General features: G+C 44.9%; 1 protein-coding gene across 3 annotated transcripts in view; it reads right to left on the bottom strand.

Moving 5' to 3' along the window:
• Positions 1-19453, bottom strand: part of pxdn (peroxidasin) — a 97096-nt gene that overhangs the window by 32889 nt on the left and 44754 nt on the right. For all 3 annotated transcript variants that reach the window (XR_013965357.1, XM_080783217.1, XM_080783218.1), the window contains exons 9-14: positions 19262-19431; positions 15716-15988; positions 13929-14204; positions 6925-7037; positions 6156-6312; positions 3580-3688 (exon numbers count right to left, since the gene is read on the bottom strand). Coding sequence is in view for 2 of the 3 variants with exons in the window: in XM_080783217.1 (XP_080639343.1) it covers positions 3580-3688; positions 6156-6312; positions 6925-7037; positions 13929-14204; positions 15716-15988; positions 19262-19431 (1098 nt within the window). In the remaining variant the exon portion in view is untranslated. The remainder of the gene's footprint in view (positions 1-3579; positions 3689-6155; positions 6313-6924; positions 7038-13928; positions 14205-15715; positions 15989-19261; positions 19432-19453) is intronic.

Genomic DNA, 19453 nt, shown 5'->3' on the forward strand with positions numbered 1-19453 from the left:
TGTCCCGCCCCCGGCCCCAGATGAAAACAAAATGTTCTCACTTTACAAGTGTGTGCCGCTTGACCCAAACGGGGTCTGTTTGTTGTTGAGGATCGACATTCTACTACACTTGTGGGGGACATTTGGCCCCTCGGATGTTAGTACGGCCTTGGTGTGGAAATAGCAGATCTACAAGCTCACAATGCATCGCACCGCACACACAATGTGAGCTTGTAGGACTATTCTCTGCGAGGGACACGGTCGTATGACTACAGTACCTGTACAAACCAGGCTTAACTCATTAAGACCTGAAGCCGATTCTACAAACTAGAGCGGTGCCCATTGGGCACTGGCCTACTTGGAACGATGCAAGTTAGAAATGCATGCCCCACCCAGTTATTATGTCTGTGTCCCTTTTATGCCCATACTGTATATGGAGTTCTTTGTCAGGCATGCCCAAATAATAATAAATATGGAGTCGATGCAGAGGCCAGAACATCATTCACAGGCCAGCTCCATATACAGTATGGAGATCTAGGGGTGATCAGGTGTGATCAATTGGCTAATTTGGTCCCTGTCCAGAGCCTGGGCAGAGGCTTTTGTGCCGGTTCTGGACAACGGTGTATCCCACCGACTCAAGGCCGGGCAGTCCACCCTGTGGTGGTGTGGAGCGCGTGTGTTTTTCTGTGGAAATTCGTTGCCGACGTGGAAGCTTTCATTGACTTTATTATACTCAAATTATTCACGTAAAGAATTCACCCCCAGTGTGTAAAGACCTTTAGAGTTTTCTGAAAAACTTGCTACATATAGCTAAAATCTAAAATGACACAGATGCTTTCCTGATTTTAACCCATTTAGGGCGGGAACCCCTTTTGGTGTTTGTAGCATTGTGTTACACTTTAGCTATTGAAAAATAGCAGTTCTACAAGCTCATAGCGCGCCACCGAGTGGTGCGCTACGAGCTTGTAGGTCTGCCATTTTGCAGAGCTTGTAGGTCTGCCATACTTCTGGGAGGTCCCTGGAACAACATATTTTCAGATGGGGGTCAGTGGCCAATTATCATTTTTGGGGTCCTTGACATGAAATATGGAGAACCACTGATACAGAAACATGAGGTATTTCAGAAAACTGTCAGAATTTAGAAGACATTTTTTAAATTTCGACGTCAAGCCTAAATGGGTTAATGGGTAACACGGCAACACCTTAGTTACTGCATTTGAAGAGGAGAAAATGAGCACTCTTAATCTGTATATTATGCAGTTATTACCGGGTGCACGGCTCATAAGATTCACAGTAAAAAAGAAACAGCCAGTCCTTCTTTTAATTCATAATGCAGCACACTGAGCACGGACAAACAGCAAATCGACACGGGTTGCGTTCTGGTGTCAAAGCCTCCTTCAGCGTGTTACTGTTACTTAATTTGAAGCTATAGAAACTCAAACTGGCATTTTGCGGTACAGCACAGCAGCAAACTATACATGTAAAAGCTCCAGGACCATAATTGTGGTTTGGTTATTTTTTCTCATATGGCTTAAAAGAAAAGTATAAGCACCGGAGGAGCTTATAATGCATTTTGCCAATTTCTTCCTAAACCTTTTTGTTTTACAAAAATAAGTTGATAATTATGTAGATTGACAAAAACAATAATAAAAAAAAAAAGATATAGGGGAGCTGGGGCTGGAGAGGGGGCTGGGCTGGGGGGGTCTAACGCTAGAACTCCTATTCAATCGAGCAATTGTTTTTTGTTCACATCTGTTCTAGATGATGTGACAGCAACACTGATGTGACGTTAGACCCCCCCCAGCCCCCTCTCCAGCACCAGCCCCAGCTCCAGTATATCTTTATCTCTATCTATTTTTGGTCAATATACATAATTATCAACTTACTTTTGTAAAAACAAAAAAGGTTTAGGGAGAAATTCCCCTTTAAGTCATCTTGGAGTGCCCATACAAGTGTGACAAAGGGGCATTTGAGAGCAACATGAATGCAGCCGCACAGCAAAAGTGGACCCAAAAGTTATGGGTCCACTTTCACACCTTCGGGGGGGAATCAACATTCCATATTTAAACTGTGTGGGAGCTCGGGACGGTGTGCAGGGAAAGGGGAGACAGGATGAGGAGAGGGCTGATGGAGATTCCAGAACGCTGTACGCCGGTCTAAACAACTTTCTAAAGGATGTTCAGCAGTCAGCCAAGGAGAGCTCGGCGCAGGTTCCTCATGGCTGGAACTGTCATTATAGACAAGAGCTGGAAATCCCCTTATCCCATTTAGGCCTGACCTCAACATTTAAAAAAGAAATCTTCAAAATCCTAAATATTTTCACGATAAAAAAAAGATGCTCGTAGCTATTTTTCAATAGCTAAATTACAACATAATGTTCAACCCATTCTGTACGGGAAACCCGTTTGGTATTTTAACTAAGCATTATGTTATACTTTAGCTATTGAAAAATAGCAGATCTACGAGCTTGTAGGTCTGCTATTTTTGAATAATCGTGAAAATGTGGCAAAAATCTTTGAATATATATTCTTTCAGAAGACTTTTTTTATTTTTTTTCGACGTCAGGCCTGGTTAAAACACCAAAAGGGGTTCCCGCCCAAAATGGGTTAACACAATTCAGGTCACCTGTGTTTGATCCTGTGTTTGGGTTTGAACCTGCGTATGTATCCGTGTCCAGGTGCGTTTGTGTGTGTAGGCTGTGTGTGTGTGTGTGTGTGTGTGTGTGTGTGTGTGTGTGTGTGTGGGGGGGGGTGTCTGTGTGCATGTGTGCGTGCAGGTGCACGGATGTGTGTGCGCGTGCACACAGAGAAAAAACACCTCTGCTAACCACATCACTCAACAGGATGCAAAGACTTCATGACTCAAATTGCAGCCACCTACGTGTTTCACTGAGTGAGGAGAGCGCAATGAAAACTTCACTGGACACTTCTTGGAGCGTCCTCCAAGACACATTAAACCTTCTTTCTCTCCGTGCGTCTGCAAAAAGAGCTGTGGATCAAATTCAGCCGGCCGGGGACCGAATCTTTAAACGAAATAGCATGAACAGTGCATGTATGCAGTATAAAAAAGCAAAAGCTATTATTCAAAGTATGCCGTGGCACACTTGCCATTATTCGAAGTATGCCGTGGCACACTTCACACAACACACAAACCTCCGGCACTCATACACACACACACACACACACACACACACACACACACTCACACACACTCACACACGTTTGTATTACTCTCATTTGTGAGGACATTTTAACCTTTTTTATTGCGTGGTAACGCAATATGGGCCTGGTAACCCAGGCCCAAACCCTAAACCTAACCCCTAAATGCTTCATCCTAACCCTGAACTCAAACCCAATATTTTCCTAACAACCAATTATCTTGTGAGGAGCAGGAAAGACCCTATGTCTCAGATTCTACTATACTTTACATATATTGTTTGTATATGTTGTTTCTGCGTATGTTGTTTGTACATTTGCTCTTGTATATCATCGCTGTCGGGGGGAAACGTCTAAACCTTGTACGTGCGCACGAGTGCACGTGACGTCATTAAAATGCCGTGTTACAGGGGGAAAAAACTACCATTACACCACTGCATCTTACCCATCGAACAGACGTCTTCTGGTGGACTCGATGGCGCTGTCCACAGTGCGGATGGCCTCATCTATGGATGAGGTGACGAAGGTGTCGCCCTCTCTGCTGACCAGCGGTACTGCGCACAGACACACACACGAGAGGCACGTCAGTGACATCAGCAATAGAGCGTCGCAGTCCCGCCCCCTTTCAGAACGACAAGGGCACCGGAAGAGAATTTCCCATACATTTTCCCATAGACGTTTCAGAAAGTATTCGGACAACTCGGCTCCTGACAATAAACACAATTTTTGGGGCCGAACAAATAATTAGAAAGAAGAAAAACAAAAACAATAAAGTGTTTATTGTCATAATTTGTCAGGAACTGAGTTGGCTTTGTCCGAGGCTTAAAGGGCTACTTCTCCTTTTTGCTTATTTTAATGATGTTCCGGGCCACTTCTCCGCTTCCTTCACAGGTGTCACCGATGACACTAAATAAGTCGGTTTTCAAACTTTAATCTCAAGGACCCCCATAACTCTGCGAGTGTACACATTTTTACCGGTCCATTTGGTTGCATTTGTACACTCGCAGAGTTACATACCTGCACGGGGCCATTTATGGAACCCACTCATGGGTTTCCAGTGAGCCAACATGCACAATATCAGCACGCTGACTCTGTTTGACCAGAGTGGCCTTTATTAGTAATTAGTATCATCGTAACATGAAGGAAGTAGGGAAGAGGCCTAAGTTCTGTCCAAAATGGCGTGTGCATATAGAGCTCATTGCTTTCCCAAAAGGACATCCAAAAGAAAAGAAAAATATGCACGGGACTCATTCTCCCAAAAACAACGAAATCATGAAGTGCTGTTGTTGTTCTGGGCCAACCTAGGATACATTTCATCTTCTGACTTAATGTGAGTCATGTGAGCTCATTTAGCGTCCATAACTTAATTTGATTTAGTTTCATCTGAGTGAATCAATGTTAGTTCATCGTTTTTTTTTTTGGACTGGAATGACAACCAACCAGCAAACTATTTGGCGAATGTTTCTCACAGTTTCATGCGGCAGTATAAGTAACTGACATCACTATTAAACGTCAAGATATTTTAACAAGCCTATGCTAAGCTGTTGCGCTACAGTACATAATAAAAAACCTAACCTAATCGTATAGGTCAACAATAGTGTTTAGACTCATGAATCTCCTGTACTTCCTCTACAGTGGGAGACGGCACCTTATAGGGTGCTATAATTCCTCCCTATATCTTGACTTGGTGTTCAGACAGCTCTGGCACACTTCTAATTCTCGAGCGCGCCACAGCAAACAGTGCAGCGGTTTAGAGGTGAGGCTCTCCGAGAGGCGGCCAACAGCAACAGGACATGCTGGAGGTTCATGGGTCGCCGTCACGACCCCCGAAACGCCTCAGCGGGAAGCGCACACACCGACACGCTCGGGGAACAGCTGACGGGAACCCGATAGCCTCCACTGTGGATTTTCAGTAATTCACTCGGTGACTTAACCCATTTTGGACTGAGGTCGATTAAAAAAAAGGCATCAAAATCCTAAAAAAAAAAAACTCTGAAAAACCCATGTTTCTATGTCAGCGGTGCTCAACCTTTTTCATGTCAAGGACCCCGGGAACTATCTCCATTGGGCCACGGACCCCCATCTCAAAATATGTAGTTCCAGGGACCCCCCCAGAAGCCAATATTTTAGTTAAAAATGTTCACTCTGAACCTACAAGCTCGTAGCGCGCCACTCGGTGGCGCGCTATGAGCTCGTAGATCTGCTATTTTTCAATAGCTAAATTACAACATAATGTTTAAAACACCAAAAAGGGGTTCCCGGCCCAAAATGGGTTAAGAAAGAAACAATCTGGTAATCTCACTCTCTATGTCTGAGATCAATTCCCTGGTGTGAATCCAGTGTACTGCCATATTTATATCGGCACTCTCTCTCTCTCTCTCTTCCTTTTTTTTTTTTACCTTTTTGTAGTGCTCCAACCCCTCTTTCTTGTTAAACTGAAGTTAAGTTTGTTAGGTGTGGCCATAGAGTATTAAAAGGATAGAGACTAAACTAGCGCGAAGCTCCGCCCCCTCCGCTATTCATGTCAGTGGAAGTTGCTCAGTGGCGTTTTGAAGCACCCGGAAGGCTGCCGGAAGTACCGTCTATTTCGCTGATTCAGCATTTCACTTCCGCATTTGGACACCAAATTTTGGTGTCCAAATGCGGAAGTGCACCCAGAGTGCACCTGGGCTTTACATTGGGCGCTCGGTTGCACGGGGTTTCATCGTCAAGAATCCACGGGTCCGCCTGCAGTCCTTCCTCTTACCACTAGGGCCCAGCGCTTCAACATTGGAGTGCATAGCTGGCCCCTTGGGTGTGGCTTACAATCCCTTGATTAGAACTAAAGGTGCAGCTAATGCACTCTTGATTGACCTGACCTGAGGCCATGACATCAAAGGCAGAGATAATAATTACTCTTGATTGACCCGGGGTCATGATGACCTCTAATGACCAAAGACACAGAAAATTCCATTCCCTTGTCAGCCTGTAGAAGGCCCTAAAACATGGCAAATAAAAGCATGTAACACATAACAGTCTTACTGGTCACAGTGAGCACCATGCTGACGGCCTGGTATCCGATGGGGTTGCGCGCCACGCATTCATAGCGCCCGGCGTCGGCCGTGCCCACGTCCTTGACCTCCAGATAGCCGTCGGGACTGATGTGGAACTTGCCGCTCTCCGTCACCTGCACCCCGTCCTGCGGAAAAGGGGGGAGCAAAAGGTCATGACCCTCTGGGAGTTATACCATGCGGACAGCCAAACGACAAGGCTGAGATTAACGAACGGCCTCCGCTTGGAAAGCTCTGCAGCAGTGATTCTGATTGGACACGGCTGCTGCAGTGCCGGCCCAAGATCCTTAATTCAATTTAATCCGCAATTTTTCTGAACAGTGTGTGTGTGTGTGTGTGTGTGTGTTAGGCTGTGCAAAAGTGACACTTGGTGGTGAAAAAACTGAATACATACATACATACATACTGTGGCTAGCACCACTCACAAATCGGGAAAATAATGTGCAAACATTTTTTAACTCAAAGCTTTCCTTCTGGGGTTCCTTGACATGAAAACATTTTAGAACCACTGAAAACTGAGCAGTTTTTCAGAAAACCTTTTTTAGATTTAGAATTCATTTTGCAGGTCTTAATGGGTAATCTTAATGGCCCACGAGGGCCATCGGCTCCCCTAAATGTATATATTTTTAATAGCGGCTAGAATGGACCGAATAGGTTTGTAATCTGCGTCTCTGCCGGAAGGACACCTGGAATACTGGAATACAGACAATGGAGTGTCTAGCTATAGGCTAGCCTCTCACCTTGTTCCAGGTGAGGACAGGCTGAGGTTGACCATGAGCGCTGCAGGGAATCTGGACGTCTTGACCAGACTCCACCGTCTGGTCCCTCGGAGCGGTGGTGAAGACAGGCGTTACTGAATGGGTCAAAACACGCACACACACACACACACACACACACACACACACACACACACACGATAACACACACACACACACACACACACACACACACACACACACACAAAAACACACGTGAGCGTTAATAACTATGCAGCATGTACGTTACAATCACAGTTTAACAACAGTAGACTTAACGCATGATGAGAAACAAGAGTTGTCCATCAATCTAAAATTAAAAAAAATCGTTTGTATCAGCATCAACTACAGTAAGATGCTGAACGAGGCTCTGAAACAGCGGTAACTACGAGAGGCTAGATTATCCACATCATGTGTGCAATTGTGTATGTAATGTTGTGTCTCCCTCTGCAATGTATTTTTGTTGTCATTGATGTTTTATGTGTGGCTGTAGCTGGGGTGAAAGCCCAAGACAAATTTCCCTTGTGGACAATAAAGTTTACCTTGACCTTGAATCCATGGTCTGCATTGCAGCCTTATTTAAGTGGCGCTGCTCTGTGTGAGAACACATTAAAAGATCGAACGGTCGAACACACAATATCATCAAGGAATTTCCCAAACCAGCTTTTGTTCTCGTATCCCAAACAACTCGACCTCGATCCCCTCATGTCTCGGCCCCGTTCCAATTACATTAAACGAGAACAGCTGATGTACAGTCAAGAGACTGCATGGGGAGGTCAACAATCATTGACGCGCGTGCGCACACACACACACACACACACACACACACACACACACACACACACACACACACACACACACACACACACACACACACACACACACACACACACACACACACACACACACACACACACACACACACACACACACACACACACACACACACACACACACACACACACACACACACACACACACACACACACACACACACACACACACAGCGTGTGATTCATTAGGTCACACAGTGAGCGAGGATCATGACACAATCCTCTCGCAGCTGGAGTCTGGGTTGGGGTGGGGGATGGGGGGGTCTAGAGGGGAGAGGGGGTGGGTGGGAAGCATGGTTGTGGTTTGGTCCCCATCCTCTTCCGCGTTAACAATTCCTCCAAAGCTGCCATTAGTACGAAGAGCATAGCGAGCCGCCTGCATGCTCCACGGGGAATTCCCACAAGCGGGCAGGGGGGGGGGGGGGGGGTTAGGGGTTTGGGGGGGGGATCTGACAGCGGGGTTTCACGCTAATTAACCGCTTTTAACCCATTAAGACCTGAGGCAGAGTTGAGAAATGCCCCCGTTTTATCCGTTATGCTCACCGTTTTGCCCATTTCGCTAAGGTTTTTGTCTTATGTCATTATTGACTTGGCTTTTCGCTTTTCTTGTATTTTGTGTTGTGAAGCACATTGCACTGCAGTCCTTGTCATGAAAGGTGCTCTATAAATAAAGTTTGTGACAATGTTCCGTTTCTGACAATGCACTGACAATGTATACTGAATTGCCAATGGCAGGACATGTGAAGTTTTCAAACATCTGTACTGTCTATTCTACACTGCCCTACAAAGCCAAAGTGTAGTGCTGTAAATTAGTTTGTTGGATGAGGGCTTGGCGAACAGAAATGACAAACAAAAGGTTTCCAATAATAATGTTAAAAAATGATTAAAAAAAAGAAGTCTTTCACAAAAAAGGTAATTCAAGAAAAAGGAAAACAATAAACTTACAGGTCTCTAATTCAAGACGAAGTCTAGAGTTATACCTTTGTGCTTAAATCCGCTTAAGCACACCCTCAGTCTAAGTCTAGCTATAGTCTGAGCTACTGACTGTTTTTTAAGGGGCAGTGCTATTCTCAGCATTGTGCCCTTCCCTCTACTACCTGAAAACTGGAAAGCATGCCATACCCACGATCTGGGCCTTTCATTTGTTGGGTCAAACCAACTGTCAAAACAACTGTCCACTGGTTGACTCCATACATTCACCAACATCACTAGCAAAAATAAACACAGAAAACATTTCCCAAACCTTACAGACAATATCATCATAATCCACAATCCAAAATCATGTTTTTAGCAAACAACTCTTTTCATTCCTAATATGAACTTACATAGAATGCACACACACACCCCTCATAAATGGTACGTCCCAATTAGATTCCTCCACCCACCTATACAAGGAGCACTGGAGTCAGGTGTGACTCTTTTGGAGGATCAGACCAAAAACAGGAAGTATGTGTTTTGAGCTGCTTGAGCAGTGAGCTCTGTTAAATCAACAAATCTTTCAACCGAGTTTGTCTATCATTTGTACCCTGAAATGAATTGAAATGCAAACTACCTGGCATTCGAAATGTTTGGTTCCCACCATGTGGCTATAGAAAAAGGTAATGGAGATTATACTGAAACAAAACATACCGGGGATAAAAATATAAATGGGACAGGCGGTCTTTGTCTTTACCGCATGCAGTAACTACGTTAAACTACGTTCTTTACCGCATGCAGTAACTATGTTAAACTACGTTCTTTACCGCATGCAGTAACTACGTTCTTTACAGCATGCAGTAACTACGTTCTTTACTGCATGCAGTAACTACGTTCTTTACCGCATGCAGTAACTACGTTAAACTACGTTCTTTACCGCATGCAGTAACTACGTTAAACTACGTTCTTTACCGCATGCAGTAACTACGTTCTTTACAGCATGCAGTAACTACGTTCTTTACTGCATGCAGTAACTACGTTCTTTACCGCATGCAGTAACTACGTTAAACTACGTTCTTTACCGCATGCAGTAACTACGTTCTTTACAGCATGCAGTAACTACGTTCTTTACTGCATGCAGTAACTACGTTCTTTACTGCATGCAGTAACTACGTTCTTTAATGCATGCAGTAACTACGTTCTTTACCGCATGTAGTAACTACGTTCTTTACTGCATGCAGTAACTACGTTCTTTACTGCATGCAGTAACTACGTTCTTTACTGCATGCAGTAACTACGTTCTTTACTGCATGCAGTAACTACGTTCTTTACCGCATGTAGTAACTACGTTCTTTACTGCATGCAGTAACTACGTTCTTTACTGCATGCAGTAACTACGTTCTTTACTGCATGCAGTAACTACGTTCTTTACTGCATGCAGTAACTACGTTCTTTACCGCATGCAGTAACTACGTTCTTTACCGCATGCAGTAACTACGTTCTTTACCGCATGCAGTAACTACGTTCTTTAATGCATGCAGTAACTACGTTAAACTACGTTCTTTACCGCATGCAGTAACTACGTTCTTTACAGCATGCAGTAACTACGTTAAACTACGTTCTTTACCGCATGCAGTAACTACGTTCTTTACAGCATGCAGTAACTACGTTCTTTACTGCATGCAGTAACTACGTTCTTTACTGCATGCAGTAACTACGTTCTTTACTGCATGCAGTAACTACGTTCTTTACCGCATGTAGTAACTACGTTCTTTACTGCATGCAGTAACTACGTTCTTTACTGCATGCAGTAACTACGTTCTTTACTGCATGCAGTAACTACGTTCTTTACTGCATGCAGTAACTACGTTCTTTACCGCATGCAGTAACTACGTTCTTTACCGCATGCAGTAACTACGTTCTTTACCGCATGCAGTAACTACGTTCTTTAATGCATGCAGTAACTACGTTCTTTACTGCATGCAGTAACTACGTTCTTTAATGCATGCAGTAACTACGTTCTTTACCGCATGCAGTAACTACGTTCTTTACCGCATGCAGTAACTACGTTCTTTACCGCATGCAGTAACTACGTTCTTTACCGCATGCAGTAACTACGTTCTTTACAGCATGCAGTAACTACGTTCTTTAATGCATGCAGTAACTACGTTCTTTACCGCATGCAGTAACTACGTTCTTTAATGCATGCAGTAACTACGTTCTTTACCGCATGCAGTAACTACGTTCTTTACCGCATGCAGTAACTACGTTCTTTAATGCATGCAGTAACTACGTTCTTTACCGCATGCAGAAACTACGTTCTTTACCGCATGCAGTAACTAGGTTCTTTACCGCATGCAGTAACTACGTTCTTTACCGCATGCAGTAACTACGTTCTTTACTGCATGCAGTAACTACGTTCTTTAATGCATGCAGTAACTACGTTCTTTACCGCATGCAGAAACTACGTTCTTTACCGCATGCAGTAACTACGTTCTTTACCGCATGCAGTAACTACGTTCTTTAATGCATGCAGTAACTACGTTCTTTACCGCATGCAGAAACTACGTTCTTTACCGCATGCAGTAACTACGTTCTTTACAGCATGCAGTAACTACGTTCTTTACCGCATGCAGTAACTACGTTCTTTACCGCATGCAGTAACTACGTTCTTTACCGCATGCAGTAACTACGTTTTTGGACACTTATTTGTGTCCTGTGGTGATGATGGCTGGAACGACAAAGAGCATTTTGGGCAAGGCTGGAGAGTCAGGATATGACAGTGGGAAGCGGGGGAGGAAACGACAACAAAGGGTTTACATCCCGGACGAATGCTCAGCTGTCAGAAGTGAAAGCATGACAAATGGCCATGTTTCATCTCATCCACCTTCCCTTTCTTTATGCCGTTTCCATGTTTAGTCTGTTAACCCTCGGTGTAGCCACTCTTGAGCTTAAAAGAGATATTTCAAGGGTTGACAGCTTTGGTTGTGGGTTTGTGTGCGCTTATAGTTTTACAGTGCCGGGGCCATTATGCAACATGTACTTTTGGGCCATGTTAACAGGCATTACTACATGGAAAAACATGGTGTCATCTGGGGATTACAGACTTCCATGCTTCCCTGGCCTGCGCCAAGCCTGTAATTTTGGCTACACACACACACACACAGTGCACACAGTACACTCAAGTACACATACACTCTCAAACACACCCAGACAGAAAGAGGAACAATTGTCCCATTTGCACGAGAGCATGCCACATTGCACACTCACCAGGAAACGCATTTCTACATACAAAGTTCCTCACATGCATACAGACAAAAACATAATTATAGTGTGCACGCACAAGCAACGCACGCACACGCGCACGTCTGTATTGTTTCACTCTAATAGCAGGCTGTCTAATTTGTGTAAACTACAACAAATTAGTGGATAGTGGATACGGCTCCACTCCTCCCAACCCCTTGACATCCAATAGCATGCGCTCCCCTCCTCTTATACAAATACACAGTGTTTACACCCAAACCTTTAACCCGACACTCAAATATGTCTGGGCAGCAAGAATCGATTGATTGATTGATTTACGTTTATTTTACATGGAGATCACAACTACTACTATTGGACAAGCCAGATGCACTGCTTAACCCATTTAGACCTGAAGACAATTCTACAAATGTCTTCTAAATCCTGACAGTTTTGTGAAAAACCCATGTTTCCATGTAGGTCGTTCTCAAACATTTTCATGTCGAGGACGCCCAAACATATACATATGTAAAATAATCAGATACGATAATTTTAACCTCTGTAAGATGTACGATCAATAACTCCAAAAATGCCCAAATGTACGATAATTTTGCCATATCACAAAAAGTGCAGGAAATCTGACCCAAGATCTGTACTTGGAGGCATTCAAAACACACCGGTCGCGTCATTCCAGTCCAAGGAAGTCGCCTGCCTCCACGCAGCGCATGTGATGCGTATTTTTTTCTCATAGGACTCTCGAACAAGGTTGTTTCTTAAACTAAATACTTATGTTTCTGTGAAATTACGTATTTTACACGTGTGATTTCTGTGTGCAACAGCTTTCTTTCAAATACGATAATGTTAAGCCTACGAATCTGGTATGATAATTCAACATTTCCCATCTGGAAACAATGAATGCTCAGACATGCTCTAGTATGTGAAAAGTCTGCCTGTGCTATCAACTCATTTTGGAGTTTTTCTCCTCTGGTGAAAAGCTAAAGGCTACATGATGGCAGTCAAATCTGGTCACACATCTCCCATAAAAAGCTGTTTCTTTTCTCCCAAACATCATTAAAATAAGATCTGGTTGCAAAAGGGGTCAAGTGGCCGTTTAAAGGTGTAGGGAAACGGAAATGGTGATCATTTTATTTTGAGGTTTCAGACGGTTTCAACATGAAACAGCGGTCTGAAGTTTCTGAACCAATCAGAGCGTCGCATCCCTTCAGGCGATGGGACGGTAGCTAGGGACGGTAGCTATGCTATACGCAGGAGCATGCGTGTGTGTTTGTTTACAAGTCAGATAGTTGGCCAGCTGTACCAGTTTACTGTTACTGTATGTGGCTTATTTCTACCCTATAATGTTTTCAGATACATATTTTAGCGCGATTGAAGTTGAAACCGAGTAATACACTGTCTGGATGTTACCTTGAATGGGAATAAAAACGGAGGATTTCTGTAATCAGTAGCAGCTGTGCTGCACGGATGCGCCGATAATATGGGGAATTAAACGGGTGAGCTTCACTTTTATTGGATTTTATCGATGTGTATCTCTACACGTCATCACACAGCACGTTTTCGTTTTCAGGAAGTCATAAAAAAATATATTTACGGACTTTTGATATAAATAACACACAGACATGAGAATTTTGCCCATTTCTTTGGCATCCATTGTTAGGTATGCCCATATGATGACCACGGATATGGTCTACAAGTGTGAAAAACGTATTTTTCATTTCACTACGCCTTTAACCCATTCTGGGCGCCGGGAACCCATTTTGGTGTCAGCATTATGTTTATGCTTTAGCTATTGAAAAATAGCAGATCTACAAGCTTGTAGATCTGCTATTTTTGAAAAATCGAAGAACGACTGACATTTTTAGAATCTGATCTCAGGTCAGAATGGGTTAATCAGACCAGTGTGTGTGTGTCCAGTGGAAACCTCGTATGAATCTGATCTCAGGTCAGAATGGGTCAAAGTAAAACAACCTGGGAGCCACTCACCTCTCTGCTGGATGCTGAGCTGCGCGGCGGCGCGCACCGTGCCCACGACGCTCACCGCCTGGCACTCGTACTGGCCCTCGTCGTGCGGGGCCACGCGCGTGATGCGCAGCGCGCCCGTGGACAGCACGGCGTGCCGGCGGTCCGCGGGGAGCGCGCTGCCGCCGCGCGTCCACGCGATGACCGGCGCCGGGTAGCCGCTGGCCTCGCACGGGAAGTCCACCGTGTGGCCCTCCAGCACCGACTGGTCCCGCGGCGTCACCGTGAACTGGGGGACGGCTGGGGGACGGGGGGGGGAGAACGGCATAAGTCTGAGTCACTCTCACCCCGTCACATTTTGCAATTAAAGGACCACTTCACCACTTTTCAACCTAACTTCATATAATAGGTCCTCACCAATAATCATGATAAAATGGCACGATTCTGAATTACCTTTGTGGCGATTTGATTGGTTGACCACGGAATGTGATGTATAATGATGTATGATGATAAGAGTGCCACTCACTTCACACAAGTGTGATTCTTTTTTTTTTTTTTACAGGTAGTAATGTGAAACAGGAATAATAAAAATCAGGGCAACTGTCAAGAGGTTTTGTTTCCATATTGTATGATTATTTATTAGAATCTAGTTATGGGACCTTGGCTGTCGATACTGTATGGAGGAATGACATACCAAATCTAGATCCAGATTGGAGCTGGGATACAGTGTGGTCTAATGTTGCCCTATCTTCTAGGAATCCTGATCATCAGCAAATTCATCTAAATTTTGTTCATAGGACATACTTAACTCCCCGCAGATTGTGTGCTATGCGGATTTTAAATAACCATAACTGCACTTTCTGCACTCCGAACACCATAGGTACATTCTTTCATATGGTGTGGGAGTGTCCGGATGTCCTCACATTTTGGAATCTGGTTGCTGCTAAACTTTCGATTATTCTACAAATTAACATTACACCCTCCCCATCTCTATTCTTATTAAACGATGTATCCCAATTGCCTTTAAATAATACCTGTATTCGTGTCTTCTTTGCTGGCGTAACGGCCGCAAAGAAGATGGTTGCTTCGCACTGGAAACCACCTCATACATTGACATTTCGCCAATGGGCTTTGACCTTTCTAGATATCATTTATTTAGAGATGTCAACAGCAAGATTGCACGGCGCAAAAGAGGAAAACATTGAGATTTGGTCTGGTATTGCAGATTTGGTTAAGGACATGATTTAGTCATTATTATTTATTTATTGTATGTTCCCATTGCACAGTGGTAGGAGTCCTGACATTGTCTTTTTGTGGCATCTTTGGTCCCGGGGGGAGGGGTGGGTGGGATTGTTTGTTTTTGTGTTCCTTGCTTTTGCTGTTATGTGTTGTTTTTACATGTGTTTTGTTTTCTTTATTCATTCATGGTGTTAACATCTTATTGTAATTTATTGTCTTAAATAAAAAAACATTTGATAACAAAAAAAAAAAATCAGGGCAACTTGGAATTTGTGTTTCCATTAAAACATTGGCATGGCACAGACAATTAGCCATATATGAGGATAAGATTCGTTTTCCCTCAAACATAGATCCAATACGTCACAATGCGACGCATTGTGAGCCTGTATATCTGCTATTTTCAAAAATATTTGTATACATTTGAAAACTTGAAATGAGAAACTTTTGGCACATTCATTACATTTTGATGTCAACACTTTTGTGCTTTTACTCAAGTCCATTTTGAATAAGCATGTCTATATTGCAGTATCACTTTTTGCAGTGTGGCCTCTCTCTCTCCCTCTCTCCCTCACCTTGTACGATGATGTACGCGGTGGCGTGGATGGTGTCCACGTTGTTGGAGGCGAAGCAGGCGTACTGCCCGCCGTCGGCCTGCACCACGTTCTGGATGAAGAGCCCGCCGGACGGCGTGGTGGTGATGCGCGCGTCGCTGGGCAGCGGCGTGCGGTCCCCCCGGGTCCATGAGACCCGCGGCTGGGGCTGGCCCGTGGCGCTGCACTCCAGGGTCACGCTCTCCCCCACCAGAACCTCCGTGTTCTGGGGCTGGATCACGAAGCTGGGCCGCGCTGTGCCAGACGGGAGGTTGTTGATGTGGAGGAGAGGAGAGGAGAGGAGAGGAGAGGAGAGGAGAGGAGAGGAGAGGAGAGGAGAGGAGAGGAGAGAGAAATATTTGGTTTTAGGCGAGTGCGAGGGGGGCACGAATAAGTTAGTCTAGGCCCTAGACTAACTTATTCCCTAGACTCTAGGGAACACTGTAAAAGCCTTTAAGCCAAATTCCAATACCTCAACTCTCGGCCACTCTCTCACTTCAGCATGGCGGTGTTTCCGGTGAAATTGGTGACCTGCCGAAATATGACCATCTTGTGGACGTCACATAACTTACATGGAGGTCTTTAAATATGTGGCCTCAATACCGCTATAGGTTGAACCGATGCTAATAAACAAACCGCAATGATTTACGTTCGGAGTCGAGACACTGAAATGATGCGACATCTACGCGATTGTCACACATCTCAGCAGGTCACCAAGTTCACCGAAACACCACCATGCTGGGGTGACCGTGGACGAGATGTGGGGTATTGCAATTGCAAGCTTTTAGCATTAATATGACTAAGAGTGTACAGATGGAACCAAATGGACTATTATGGGTCCATTTGGTTCCATTAAAACATTGGCTTGGCGCAAAAGATTGAACTGTTCTGTAGAAACCTCAGTATGAACAATGGATGACGTTGCCCCAAGGACCCCCGGGGGTCCTTTTTGCTATTGCAAAAGCTATTGCAATAGCATAATTCACCAGTGGGGGAAAATCCCTCAAACCCTACACTTTACTAGACATAACCTGTCGGGTGGAAAGCTCATACTGTCTTGTATGTCCGAAACCGTTTTCAGGATTCAAATGCAAAAGTATGAAAAAGTAGCAGAATCTGCTACTTTTGACCATTTTTGTCCCTGCACTGCATATGACCGTATAACTGACCCATTTGGGCCTGACCTCAACATTTTAAAAGAACTCTTCTAAATCCTTCCAGTTTTCTGAAATAAATATTTCCACGATTCTTCAAAAATAGCAGATCTACAAGCTCGTAGTGCGCTACCGAGTGGCGTGCTACAAGCTTGTAGATCTGCTATTTTTCAATAGCTAAATTACAGCATAATGTTTAAAACACCAAAAGGGGTTCCCGCCCCAAAATGGGCGTCCGTCCTGTCCCCACACACACACACCAAACCACTTCCGTGCTGTGTACACCACGCTGGGATGGGCCCCTGATGTCCATATTTGGCCAGTGATTACAGTTGGGTCAGGGGAAAATATGTACACAAGCCAGGCAGCCTGCGTGGCGTGTACAATCACACGGAGACAGGAAACGCTCTACATCTGCTCTCAGCAGCGACAGTTCCAACTTTAACGAGGGGACCCCCCCCCCCCCCCGGTCATCCGTTACCCGGGCGACAGCCCCGGGGTCACCTGGAGACAGCCCACTTAATCTCCCCTGTGGAGACGGTCTATCAGTGGGGTAAACTGATAAGATGTTAGCGCGGCATACTGCGATTTAAGTGTGCGAGTGTGTGTGTGTGTGTTTGAGTGTGACTGAGTGAGTGAGACACATGGAAGCATAGAAATTACATTTGAAAGTGTGTGTGTGTGTGTGTGTGTGTGTGTGTGTGTGTGTGTGTGCGCGCACGTGTGTGCGTGCGTGCGCGCAGAGGGGAACACGTTCTTTCACGTGCAAGCCAGCAGGCTTTGCTCACGGCTCAGTGGCACGTCCCAGCTATTTGACCCCGCCGACCTCTGCAGGCGACCTCGGTGACCCCTCACAGTGAAGAGCACACACCAGGAGTGGAGCGAGGGGTGCACCTTGCAGCTCAACTGCCCCTCCTCTCAGGAACAGCACACTATCGTCACAGAATATTAGCCTGGCTATAATAAGCCAGACCGAATCAGCCGCTGGCAAAAAGATTTGAGTCTGGGCTTATTAGCCAGGCTAACAGAATATACCTCGGTGCACTTTGGTTTTTACATTGAACTAGGGATTAATTTCTGTATTAGTCAGTTATTTGTCTCTTTCTCTTTCATGTCCCAATTTCTGTGCTGCGGTACCTTACTGCCTGCCAGCTAGGAGCCCCTACCGGGACGATGTGGCAGCTGTTTTGTGTTCGTATGGACCCTCGGTCAAACCGGATGCTGGTGGATTGGAACCTCCTCTAGACTCTACGGCGGTGGACACACAGTCACACACACTGGACCCTGGTCTGTGCCACCTGAGCACCTCGTCTCATACACTCTCAAATGAAATGATGCCACGAGACTTCAACCGCTGAAGTCTAAAACAGTGTACATATCGTTGGTGTCGGGCAGAACACACCTTTTTGCGTTTTTGTCCTGCTTGATCATACAGCCTCACACTCAAGAGTATCAGAAATAGCAGCTCTACAAGCTCCAAGCTTTTGAGCTCGTCGATCGGCTATTTTTGATCAATTCATTTGAATCCTGTAAAGTAACAGTTCTCAAGGACATTATTTTGCGTGTCTTAAGTACCAGGTCTTATTACTTAATAGAACTTAAGACCTGGAGGCGTGGTCAATGCTCTTTGGCCACTCAGAATATCCAAATGGCATTGACCACGCCTCCAGGTCTTAAGTTAAGTAATAAGACATGGTACTTAAGACACGCAAAATACAGCCCATTCAATATGAGGTTTCCACCCGACGGAGACAATACTGTATTGTAGACCAAACAATTCACACCCAATTCTTTGACTCCAGAGAGTACAAATGGATTTGATTCCACTTTGTATATCCTCACCAGTTAAACTGACAAACAGGATCTTTACCGTGTACCAAAGCACAACACTTCTACCGGAATGGAACTGTACACCCATGGAGTCCACAGTGAGCGTCCACATTTTACACAAAATGTGTAGTATTCAGGCTACAACGACAGCTGCTTTAACCCCTTTTGGTGTTAGCATTATGTCATGCTTTAGCTATTGAAAAATAGCAGATCTACAAGCTCATAGCGCACCACCGAGTGGCGCGCTACGAGCTTGTAGGCCTGCTATTTTTGAAAAATCGAAGAACGACTGACATAGAAACATAGCTTTTTCAGCGGTGAGCTGCAGCCGTGCCGTGCTCAGTGCCAAGCAGGGAGGCATTGGGTTCCATTCTTACAGTCTTTGGTATAACCCCCGACCTCCCAGTTATGAAAGCACATATCACATATTATTTTTTTCCCCGAGGGACACAAAGGGTCACGTTTTTTGTAGAATGACACCACATACTGTATACACACACACACACACACACACACACACACACACACACATTCAGTTGCTTACAGGGTGCACCGAAATACCGGAGCGTGACCTCGGAGGTCTTGACCTCCCCGGCCACGTTCCTGGCCATGCACTGGTAGACCCCCTCGTCCGTCTCCCGGGTGTCCTGGATCATCAGCGTCCCATCCTCCAGCAGGTTCAGACGGCTGTCGTCCCGCATGTTCAGAGCGTTACTGCCAGGAGGAGCACACACAC

This window comes from Protomyctophum bolini (assembly GCF_963924005.1).
Source record: "Protomyctophum bolini genome assembly, chromosome: 15".
Lineage (NCBI taxonomy): Eukaryota > Metazoa > Chordata > Actinopteri > Myctophiformes > Myctophidae > Protomyctophum > Protomyctophum bolini.